This window comes from Laccaria bicolor, genomic scaffold (genome assembly GCF_000143565.1).
Source record: "Laccaria bicolor S238N-H82 LACBIscaffold_11 genomic scaffold, whole genome shotgun sequence".
NCBI lineage: Eukaryota > Fungi > Basidiomycota > Agaricomycetes > Agaricales > Hydnangiaceae > Laccaria > Laccaria bicolor.
This window is the reverse complement of record NW_001889882.1, coordinates 1108887-1119860: the sequence shown is the minus strand read 5'-3', so window position 1 is coordinate 1119860 and position 10974 is coordinate 1108887. Positions and strand designations below refer to the sequence as shown.

The 10974-nt window shown below is 50.0% G+C and overlaps 4 protein-coding genes across 4 annotated transcripts; 2 read left to right on the top strand and 2 right to left on the bottom strand.

The window, feature by feature from the left end:
- Positions 1 to 147: 147 nt before the first annotated feature.
- On the top strand, positions 148 to 1318 carry LACBIDRAFT_190409 (uncharacterized protein; the record flags this gene model as incomplete). Its single annotated transcript, XM_001880940.1, has 6 exons — positions 148 to 164; positions 220 to 276; positions 318 to 410; positions 460 to 607; positions 663 to 767; positions 809 to 1318. 6 exons carry the CDS (start codon positions 148 to 150, stop codon positions 1316 to 1318), a joined length of 930 nt encoding a protein of 309 aa, XP_001880975.1.
- A 309-nt stretch (positions 1319 to 1627) lies between these two features.
- Positions 1628 to 5722, bottom strand: LACBIDRAFT_297310 (uncharacterized protein; the record flags this gene model as incomplete). The annotated part of the gene is made up of 6 exons (XM_001880725.1): positions 1628 to 2908; positions 2959 to 3122; positions 3172 to 3868; positions 3925 to 4489; positions 4558 to 5273; positions 5480 to 5722. 6 exons carry the CDS (start codon positions 5720 to 5722, stop codon positions 1628 to 1630), a joined length of 3666 nt encoding a protein of 1221 aa, XP_001880760.1.
- Positions 5723 to 6268: 546 nt separating this feature from the next.
- Positions 6269 to 7547, bottom strand: LACBIDRAFT_297309 (uncharacterized protein; the record flags this gene model as incomplete). Its single annotated transcript, XM_001880724.1, has 3 exons — positions 6269 to 7028; positions 7077 to 7205; positions 7258 to 7547. 3 exons carry the CDS (start codon positions 7545 to 7547, stop codon positions 6269 to 6271), a joined length of 1179 nt encoding a protein of 392 aa, XP_001880759.1.
- A 341-nt stretch (positions 7548 to 7888) lies between these two features.
- On the top strand, positions 7889 to 10908 carry LACBIDRAFT_294267 (uncharacterized protein; the record flags this gene model as incomplete). Its single annotated transcript, XM_001880939.1, has 5 exons — positions 7889 to 7963; positions 8059 to 9351; positions 9402 to 10023; positions 10072 to 10814; positions 10867 to 10908. 5 exons carry the CDS (start codon positions 7889 to 7891, stop codon positions 10906 to 10908), a joined length of 2775 nt encoding a protein of 924 aa, XP_001880974.1.
- Between the last annotated feature and the right edge of the window lie 66 nt (positions 10909 to 10974).

The window sequence follows — 10974 nt, the reverse complement described above, 5'->3', positions numbered from 1 at the left end:
TATCTTTCCTCCTGTAATTGTATACCCACATCGCAATGGACGGACGTATTTAAGCATGCTTTGTTTGTCTGTATTTATAAGAGAAGCTATCGACCTTGACTCCAGTGCTCGCCATACAATCCTTTCCCAAGCACAGTCTCCGGAAACATGCAAGGATTTAACAAGTGTGTCTTTGACTTTGCATAATGTGGGGTTTCTAACTCACACTAAGCTTCTTAGGTATTATCCACCGGACTATGATCCATCGCAGGGCAGTTTGAATAAGGCCAGAGGCAAGTTATCTGAACGACCAATGCCAGGAGACATTCTGACGGCAGGCGGTCAGGCAAACACGCGCTTGGTGACCGGGCTCGTAAAATTGACCAAGGAATCCTTATAACCCGGTTTGAGCTGCCCTTCAACATCTGGTGGTATGTGACATGGCCCCCCATTGTCGGTAGCTTGTTTAATGATTTGTAGTGATACATGCCACAACCATATTGGAATGGGTGTGCGATATAATGCCGAAAAGAAAAAAATAGGCGCATACTACTCTACCCCAATCTTCTCTTTCCGATGTAAATGCCATTTGTGTGATGGCTGGTTTGAGATTCAGACGGACCCCAAGGTATTTCTCAGGTGGCTCACTTTCATCAATCTTCTCTTAAGTTCTTCACTTTAAGAATACCCGATATGTGGTGGTATCTGGGGCTCGGCAGAAAGATGAGGATTGGAATCCTGAAGAAAATGGAGGCTTCGCTATACATGGCAAGTCAATCGACGACATGGTGTGAACTGCTGCAGCTGACACAAAATTACAGATACTGAGCGGGCTGATGCACCTGTAGACCCCCTTGTAGCTCTCGAAAAAAAGGCTGTGGCGACTAAAAACATGAATGAAGTTCAAATCCCACGCCTCGAGTCATTGCAAAGTGTCTCGGAGCAATACAACGCAGACCCTTATTCCCTTTCTTTAAAGGCAAGAAAACATTTTCGGCAGGAAAAGAAGGTGGAACAAAGTAAAAGGAAAGCGGATGACCTCATCAAAGATCGTTACGGTCTACCCACATCTCTGAGTCTTCTTGAAGACGATGATGAGATGGTGCAGGAAGCCAAAGAGAAATGGATGAAAGGGAAAGAAGAAATACAAAGGAATCAGAACTTGAGGAGTTTGAGGCCAAGACGATTAGCCATGGATCGGCTTTCAATTCCTTCATCGTCTTCTCGGCGAATCGCGCCACAGTCAAAAGAACAAACTCTAGCATCACTTAAAGCTCGAATATTGGATAACACTGCGCGGAAATCCTATCCCTTTGGAGGGGGTCAGTCAATATCATAAACTTCACGTTGTATCTATCAAGTGGTTCTGTTACCATGTGTGTATATTTTCCAATTTCTGGATGCATCAACAAACGTCCGCGACTGCTTGTCAGCAAGAAATCGATAGCGAGTAGAACAACAGTATAGGAGTACACACAGAGCAGATAAATGAAGCCCAGCCGATAATAGTAGAGGAGCGGGTAGTGACGGTAAAACAAAATAACATCCGACTCCAGAAGACCGCTGAATAAAATACCCGGAGATGTGGGAGATTAGGAGTAGGAGGTGAGGATAGAATCAGAAGGCGGAATAAAATACCTAATACAAATTATGAAGAAAAAATTGCCCACGGTTGCTCCATAGACGGCATAGGACTGTCCCATTTCCATTCGCTAGTCTGGTAATACGCAGCTTCTCCGCCATCGATCTCCTTCCATGGTCCTAGCCGGAGTAGATCAGGCAATTCTTCCGTTTTAGTTTCTATTGTCGACGACGAGGTCAGCATGTGATGGATGGCGTCTGGCTCGCAGTTGGACTCCGGGCTGGGATTTGTCGAAGACGACGACACGAGCTCTGGTGTCTCAGCTTTTGACAGACTATCGTCGTCATCGATCGTTCCTGAGAAATCGATGAATTCCTCGAAGTCGGCCAACGGTCCTGCGGGGGGCGACGGCGCACGCAGGTCACCTAATTCTCCAGGCCGAAGCGACAAGCTACTTCCACCATCCAAAGAATCTTGTGTAGGGCCGTAACCTTTGAGGATCATTTCGAAAGTTTCAGATAACTCCAACGAAAAGGATTCCTGTCCTTCGCCATCCGCGGCCTTTTTGATGAGCTCCGTCATCTGCTCGAGGAAGACGCAAGCGTCTTCCTCAGTCTTGATATTTTCCACAGCTTCAGTCTTCATTTTCAGAGCATCGCTTGGAGGTGCATCCCATTCCGTTTTTACCCGTTTTGGTGGTGAAGGCTCGTTGGCGGCCCCAAATGGCCCATCACCTGGGCTTAACGCGTTAGAAAGTGGAGTCATCTCTTCATCTCGAGGTCGCTTGTTACTTCCAACAGCTGGCACAGGTGTTTGAGCAGGATCTGAAGTAGCGGAAGATGTAGGAGGCGCCGCGGCTTTTGAAGGTCGTCTCTTGGCGGGTGGTTGCTTGGGTTTGGCAGGCGCCTTACCTTTCGGAGATTTTGGCGTCTGCGGAGATGCCGCAGTCGGGGTAGGGGTAGGTGCAGAAGCTGCAGGGGTCGAGGCAGGCGCTGGAGAGGGGGTGGAGACGGGACCACCTGACGAAGACTGTGCGGCTTTCCGTTTATTGGGAGGATGTTGAAGGGATACTGGGGGGCGAACAGATTGTGATGGTATCTGAGGCTGGGGTGGGGGGAGAGAAGCAGAAGGATGAGAGATAGTGGGACGAGATTGAGGAGGAACGTCGTTGGTCGGAATGCCAACGCCCATGCCATTTAGTTGTGGGTGTTGGGGCTGATGTGCAAATGGTCTTTGGGCCCATCCGTCCGTGGTCCGTTTTATCTCCGCAAGCATCTTCTGAAGCATGTCGAAGGTAACAATAAAACGACTTGCTCCATAACTTTTCTGTTGCGCAACGGTGCAGATCTACGGTGCCTGATTAGATGGAGACTGGGGAGACAATTATCATCACACACAATAGCAGCCATTCTCTTTATCGGTTCATCTTTTCCAGTAAACACCAAGTACATCGCAAGCTTCGGCTCAATCTCTAGACACTGGGTATGGAGGGTGTTAAGCAAACTAAGATACTCAGCTTGGCGTTCCAAAGGAACGTCGACGGTAGGCATGGATGGAATAGCTATACTCATAAGAATGAGCCCAAACTCCCACAGCTGACAATCACTTACTAGTGGTGTTGAACCCTCGCTTGACATTCTGCACAAACTGCTGCGACTTCTCTAGCAATTCTTTCGTTGGTCGCATAGTTTGCATCGGCGGGCCCTGTTGCAGCGGTCTCTGCTGGGGCTGTCGGTTGTCTAGAAAATTGTTGCCTTCCAAGAGGTTGAGCCCGTTCTGTTGCTGTAAAAAATGATGATGTCCTAGTGAGACAGCTGGATTTTGCTGCGTGGCTGGCCCCCCGAATGGAAGTTGTTGACCAGGACCTCCACCAGATGGTCCATTCTGATCACCCGATCCTTGAGGATCGTTCTGGTTTGTTGGGCGGAACCGGCTTTGGAAAGATTTCTGCTCGGCGTAGGTCCGCTGCAAGTTGGCTCGATTTGCTTCCACAAACGTGATTATTTTCTCCGGGACCCCGCGTTGATGCAAATCAGAGACCGTCATGTGAGCATAAGTAAGAACATTTTGCATCATCTGAGGCGACATCTGCGCAGGATTCCTAGGCACCTGCGCCTGCGCCTTCATCCGTGCCTCGACCACTGTGGTTATATAATAGTGGTCAAAAGCGGCCAGGAGCTCTTTATAAATGTGGGCAAGTTGCTGTGCGACTCCTGGTCCAGATTTTGCTGGTTCCGTTTCAGTTCCAGAAAACTGAACAAATCCCATACGCCCCCCAATAACGTCCCAAAGCGCTTTCTGTTCCACCTTCAGTAAAATCTGTAAGCCATACGTTTTACATGGTTAGGAAAGAAACGACGCGCCTTGCTGACACCATATTCGAGCATCACGTTCCTATGGAGCTGATAAAGGTCGACTGGCCTATTGTCAATTTGTAGCTGGCGTATGTTGACATTCAAGTTCTTTTTCGAGCAATAAGCTCTAAACGATTGCTCAAAGCGGGCTTTGTCCAGCGGTGGAGGAAAGGGATTCATCCCTGTCTGGCCTTGTTGAAGTGATCCTGAATTTCCGGACGGTCCATTCATGGCCAAGGGAAAATGGCCACCCATGCCCCCCGACATCGCCACTTGATTCGCGAAAGGACCTCCAACACCACCGCCTGGTTGCGCCTGCTGGTGTGGGGTTGACACAGATCTTGTCGGAACGGCGCCTTGAGGCATCAAGTGGTTGGGAGAGGCTTGCGCTTTCAAAAGCGATGGACTTGCTTGTATGCCGTTGAGGTGTTGTTGCTGCTGCTGTGGTGAGTTCTGACCAAGTTTGGGCCTTCCTGGCTGTGAGTTGTTTTCAAACGACGCGGTGGGAAGCGTCCAAGAGGCCTGGTTCCCCGCGCCACTGCCACCTTGAATTTGTCCTTGTTGACCTCTCACACTGCTCGTTTCAAGTTTCGGAAATGACAGTTAGAAAAACGACATCGGTAGAGCGGAGGTTGTGCGTACATCATGGTTGAGACCTTATTCAAATTGTCCTTTTTAGCCATTATTTCTGCCTTTAACGCTGTAAATCGTTGGGCAGACGCTGGATCGACCTGACCACCCCGAGCGTTAATTTGAGCGGCAATTGCCTGATGGGTACGCTCCGCTTCTGCTATGCTATGCGTGAGAAGTCGGGCACGCGTATTGAGATCAGACAAAGTGAAACGAGAGTTGGGCATGCTGGGCTGTGGTTGTGAGCCTGAGGCAACGGCGGGCATCGGTTGAACATGACTCGAAGGCAGAGATGACGGGGAAGGACGACGAATAGCCTCGTTTGATATGCCTGGAGAGGAGAAAACATCGCCCGGAGACGAGTGGTTCACGCCTTGTGGCTGAAACTCCCGATCTCGTTGTTGTTGAGACTGATTAAATTTGGCATAAACTGGCCCTGGTTGTTGGCCTTGCGCAAGTCCCATTAGTTGAAGCTGTCTCATGGCTTGTGGGTCAAAAGATCCATTGCGCTGTTGAAGGGTCGCTGCGTTGACACCTGTGTTTGGCATCCCGCCCATGCCTGGAAAGCCCATTGACATGTGTTGTGGCTGGTTGGAAGAGGAGTCATGGAATCCCTGCTGTTGACCCAAGCCAAGACCCCCACCACCCATCTGGTGGATACCCGAACCAAATTGTTGTTGTTGTTGCTGTACACGAGCAATATTTTGGCTTCTCATCAAATCAGCCATCTACAATGGGATGAATTTAGGTCAGTCATCGGAAACGGAAATCAAGAATACGATTGGAAATATGAACTGGTTTGGCTTGCACACTGCGGTGAGGAAGCAAGCTACTTCTCTACGAAGCAAGGGGCATGCGTCTACCAGACGGAAAAAAAGAGGGATCGATAGAACGACTAGACGCAGGGTCTGGGATAAAGAATAGTTGAACAGACCTGAGCAGGCGAAGTTCCCTGCTGGGCACTCATACCAGCGCCACTCCGGGGTCGAAATTGTTGGAGATGTTGCATCTGTTGCCACACATGATTCTGGTCTTGGAAGGTGGTAGGGTCTTGCTGCTGCTGTGCCTGCTGCTGCTGAGCTTGCTGCTGGAGATGTTGCTGTTGCTGTTGGGCTTGCTGAAGCATATTGACATTAAAATTGGGGATATTGGGATATTGGGGCTGTCGATCGGCCATTATCCGTTTGTCAAAGTGGGTCAGTGGGGATAGAGGGCGCCTTTACCGCACGAGGCGGGGAGCGATGTAGTGAGGAAAGTTAGCAGGACGGCAGCGACAATGAGAAGAAGGGCAGCGAGGGGATTGATGCCGGCGAAGACGAGGGAGATGTGGGGAGGAGGTGGTGGTGGGAGCGAAACGAGGAATCGCAGGGCTGTGGCTGACAAGCTCGAATGTTTGCAGGAGTTGACATGCACAAATTCTTTTGTCTAGGAATACAACGTATTGAACGCTGGATTTCGCTGAAATTCATTGAAAATTGACAGGAAATAAGTCTGGTCGACGAGTAATTACTGCAGTTGATGAAAAATAACCAGAGTCGAAGAGAAACGACCGTAGTAGATTGAGAAACCACAATTGTGCGTGTTCACGGCATTGCACACCCACGTTCACACCAATATCTGTTCTTCGGACTTTGCTCTTTCTCATTATATATAATTACAGGGAGCAGCTGAAAGTGATGTCAGATACAAGGCACAAATTTACCGCGAGTCCGTTAAGTAGGTACTACGGATGACTGCTACTTGAGCTGGCAGCGTTACTTCCTTTCCTCACAACGTCAGGTCCAGCTTCAAGGATGATATCGCCGTCGTCATCCTCAAAGCTGTAACGGTCATCTTCGTCTGTGAAAAGTAGAGCTTGTCTCTTTGCGTGCTCCGTTCTTGGCGGACCCACCGCTAAAATCTGATCTTCCTCATCTCCGCTTTGCTCATCCCCGCCCAGCGTCAGAGCACCCTCTCCATCAGCTACGCTATCAACCTCCCTCCTGAACCAGTAGCGCAACCCCACAGGGATCATTACACCAATTACGACCGCTGCTAGTCCGAAGAAATTCCGCCAGCTGATTAGGTGGAAATCATCCGCGCTTGTCATCTCATCTAGCCCACCTCCAATCGTTGTGTGTATCACGCTAACGCCTAGGATTCCTAGAGCCGTGCTAATCCAAAATGGGACGACGCCAATACCAACATGAGGGCATACAACATTGACAACCCAGTGCGGCGGAAGTGGGGCGATACGCAGCACGATGAGAAAAGATATCATGTTCTCCTTGTTTTCTTTAATTTTGATTGCCCATTTGTCCATGATAGCCTTCCACTTTGGAAGTGTGAGAAGAGCAGGCCCGAGAGCAGCTGAAATAAGGTAGCAGAGTGTTGCACCTGAAGCGACGCAGCAACAGACAAGAGGCAGGGCACGCGCAACGCCCCATACGGCACCCCCAAGAATGGATAGATACATCGAGCCCGGAAGGGAAAAGGCTTGGAGGCTACATACCAAGTTAGAGATAGATATTGCGAAAGTAAGTTGAACGTACAATAGGTATGTTATCACATAACATATCAAGATCCGGTATGGGTAAATGTCACGATACTTTTTTAACAGACCATTTAAATCTTGTAGTTGCGCGAAGGACTTTGGAATGCGCAAAAGTGGACGGTCTGCTCTAAAGATATTCGTGAGGATTCTGAGGGGCTGTGCTTTGGAAAAAAGCTCACTCCTCAAGGGTTGGGAGCGCCAACCACAGTGTACCACCAAGAAGGATGGTACTGATGGCGAATATGCACGCCATCTTAAGGGTGGCATTGAGAATGACTTTGGTTGACGAAGGTTGAGCGGGTGAACGAGGGAAAGTCGCGCCGTAATCTGGGGTGGCAGGTGCAAGCAGGGGAGACCTATCGTCACTTGCGCGATCATCGTCGCTGTAGTGTACGGTGTCTAAAGTATACATTGACGCATTGCAGGCCTGGTCGTTGGGCACGATGGTCAAACGAGGGGGAATATTCATGGTTGGGACTGAAATTGAGATAATTACTGTTTGGTAATTGGGATTGACCCTAATCTAGGGTAGTGTAAACAAGAACAAAGAGAGTCTGCCCATCGCCCTCAACGGTCAGCGACTGCCAAAAGACTCGGTCCCCAGCAACTTAATTCGCTGCTGCCCGTCCATCATCATGTTGCCCACTCAGCTTAACCCTCAGAACTCCATTGTGCCCCCCTCATCCCTTCAATCAGCTCTCCAGATGGACCCAAACCAGCACCTTCAACTTCAACAGCAACAGCAACAACAACAACAACCTTTGCAGACACCACAAAGCACAGGAAAAAGACGCAGAAAGGCAGATGGAAATGGAGACGAAGCCCCTCCGTCTTCAGAACCTCGACGACTCCGTCGGTCGCATGAAGCGTGTGCAAGATGCAGAAGTAAGAAAATAAAGGCAAGTCCCGTCGGGCGACACCGACGGCAACTTCCATCTGCCTATCCGTCAATACATTTTCTGACGCTCTTCGCCTTCTAGTGCGACTCCAAGCACCCAAGATGTACTGCTTGTGCAACTGCTGGCACTGTCTGCCACCAAGAGGATAGGCATCGCCAAACCTTGACTCCTCGCGGTCATACCGAGCGCATCGAACATCAGCTTGCTCAGTGTGAAGCTCTTCTCAAGCACCACTACAGCAACTTCACCTTGGACAGCCTCGACGAAATCATTGCTCGGGAAGGCATAGATGTCTCCTCTATCGCCCCTCCTCCTCCTTCAGCAAACTTCCAAATTGAGGGTAGTCCCATCAGGCCTTTCCGGCCCGACGGTGGTCCCTCGCACCCTCAGCAGCCACCGAAAGGATACCCGCCTATGTACCCTCCGCCGGGTCATATCATCCATCCCCCCTATCCACACCCAATGATGCCGTATGGCCCTGCACCTCCTTACCACCCACAGATGCCAATGCCACCTCATGGAAGCTATCATCCTCACCTGCACCCTGCATTCCAGCAGCCTCCAGGTGCCTTTCCGCCACCGCACGCCCAACCACCACCTCCAACGGCCTTACCGACGCCAGTTCATGGCCAACCTCCACCAGTTCAACGCGGGATAACTGCAACTAAAGGCACAGATCCGAACGGTAACGACATGTCAAATACGGAAGCCCTTGCCAAAAATTTTGGTGTTTCTGCCGCTATTGTCAACAATATTATGGATGCTGCACCTCATGATAAAGAAGATCTGGCAGTTGGCTCCAGCGGTCTCTCGTCAGGTCGAGATCGGTCCATAGGGGAAACGACTATACCTCGTGACGCCTCTCATTGGGTCGCCTTATCCGTTCGTCGGAATTCCACGTCTAGTGGGGCTCCAAACACACTCTCCATCTATAGGCCCACGTCGAACGCCTCCACCGTTGAGGTCTGGTTGCCCAAGGATCGCAATATGGTGAAACACATCGTTGACGTTTACTTTACCCACCTCAACCCTCATCGTCCGGTCTTTTCTCGTAAAGATTTTGACCGCATCTTAAATGACCTTTATGATGGAAAAACTGTTTCTCATGATCCTGGCTATGTTTGCAGCATATACCTGATCCTTGCCCTTGGCACTCTCAGCGATCTCAATCAACGTGCGGTCAAAGAAGATATTGACAGCAAAGCTGAGGTTATGCAGCATCTCGGACCTGCCATTGCGAAAAAGATCATGCCGCATGACTGGCCCCAGCATGATGAATTCTTCGAACGAGCCCTTGCAGTTAAACCTGACCTTCGTGTTACCATATCTAGTTTGCAAGCCCTGATCCTGTTGCATTGGTATCTGTATACTGAGGTAGAGGTCTTCGCTCTCAAGTAATGCCGCGTTATTTACCATATTTCTAGCGTCAAGGTCGCACGCTCTGGCGGCTTGTTGGCAGCCTGGTCCGATTGTCAATTGAGCTCGGCTTGCATCATGATCCGACCACTCAAATGAATCCATCCACAGATCAGCACCTCTTCACTGAAGAAGAGTGTCAATTGCGAATCACTCTCTGGGGGATCGTTCTTGTGCACGACCGCGGCACGTCTATCCTCCTCGGCCGGCCGCTTGCTATCTCTCCATCAGATTCCAATACGCCTCGTCCCGCTCGGCCCAAGCAAGCACGTCTCTCAGACTTCTCTGAGCACTTCGAACTTTCACAACCCGTTGCTGAGATCCAAGCTGACATCATCAATGCCCTCTATACGCCAAAGAAGCAGGCTGCGGACACTATCATGCGCAATGCGACCAGGATTATTAAGAGCATGCTCGAGTTTAGACGTGGTCTGCCAGAACGATACAAGTACTATTTCAACGGCACTAGCGACTGGGTGTTGGAGAAAAAAAGCGAACTTGTTCAAAATATCACGGAAGATGAGGGGCTCACTCTGTTGAAGGTTGGAATAGCGCGCATTTTACTTCTACGGGCCTTGTTCAGTTCTAAAGAGCTGTCGTACGCCCATCGACATAAAGCCTTAGTTGATGGTGAGCTTGCATGGTCACGTTCAGGTTAACGCTAACAAACACTATCAGCCATCATTACATCTCACAATATGATCATCATCCACAACCAACTTATCCGCTTCCCCAACATCGCATTTTTTACCTCCCCAATCCCTCTCCACATCGCAGCCATGGTTATATTATATGGCCATATGTCGAAAGTTGACTGTCTCCCTCCTAATATCGCATTGGAGGACCTCTGGCTGGCTCTTGATATGCTTCCTCGATTCCGTTGGAGATGGGAGCGGAAAGATGTCAATGGAGGCCATCCACTCATCGCTAAACTCGCGGAGCGCGTTATGGACATTAATCTCCGTAACATCGTGCCAACGGGACACCCCGTCCTCCTTTGCGAGCCTGAGTGGGATGAGGACACGGTTATGTCACAGGCCCAAAAATCCCAACAGAGCACTCCGCCTCTATCCGCTTATCCTGCATCTGCTGGCGGTAGCATGGTTTATGGCCCACAGCCGCGAGCTATGAATAACGCCCCTGGGACGATGAATGGGTCGCACAGTGGCGGGTCTACGCCGCCTAACAAGCAACTTGTCGAAGTGCCCAGTGTACTCTTTTATCCCTTCTTTCCCGAAGCTCCAATACCCTCAAGCGGTAATGGGGCTGTCACACCGAATGGAAACCGTCGACATGACTATACGCAAATATTGGCTGCGGCCGCTGCAGCTGGTTCTCAACCCTCTCATGATTCCTACATGTCAGAAGAGAGAGACACCTCTCATAGCCTACATCCACAACAGCAAATGTGGATGAATGTGGTGAGCTATCGCGGTTGAATTCTGAGGTTTTTTGCCTGACCCGATTCGCAAGGGCCAACGACCAGCTATGCCTGGTTACAATGCGCCCCCTTAATCCTGATAATTCGCGTTTCGTGTTGATCTCTCCTTCGTCGCCTATTATCTCCATCAACCTGACTGA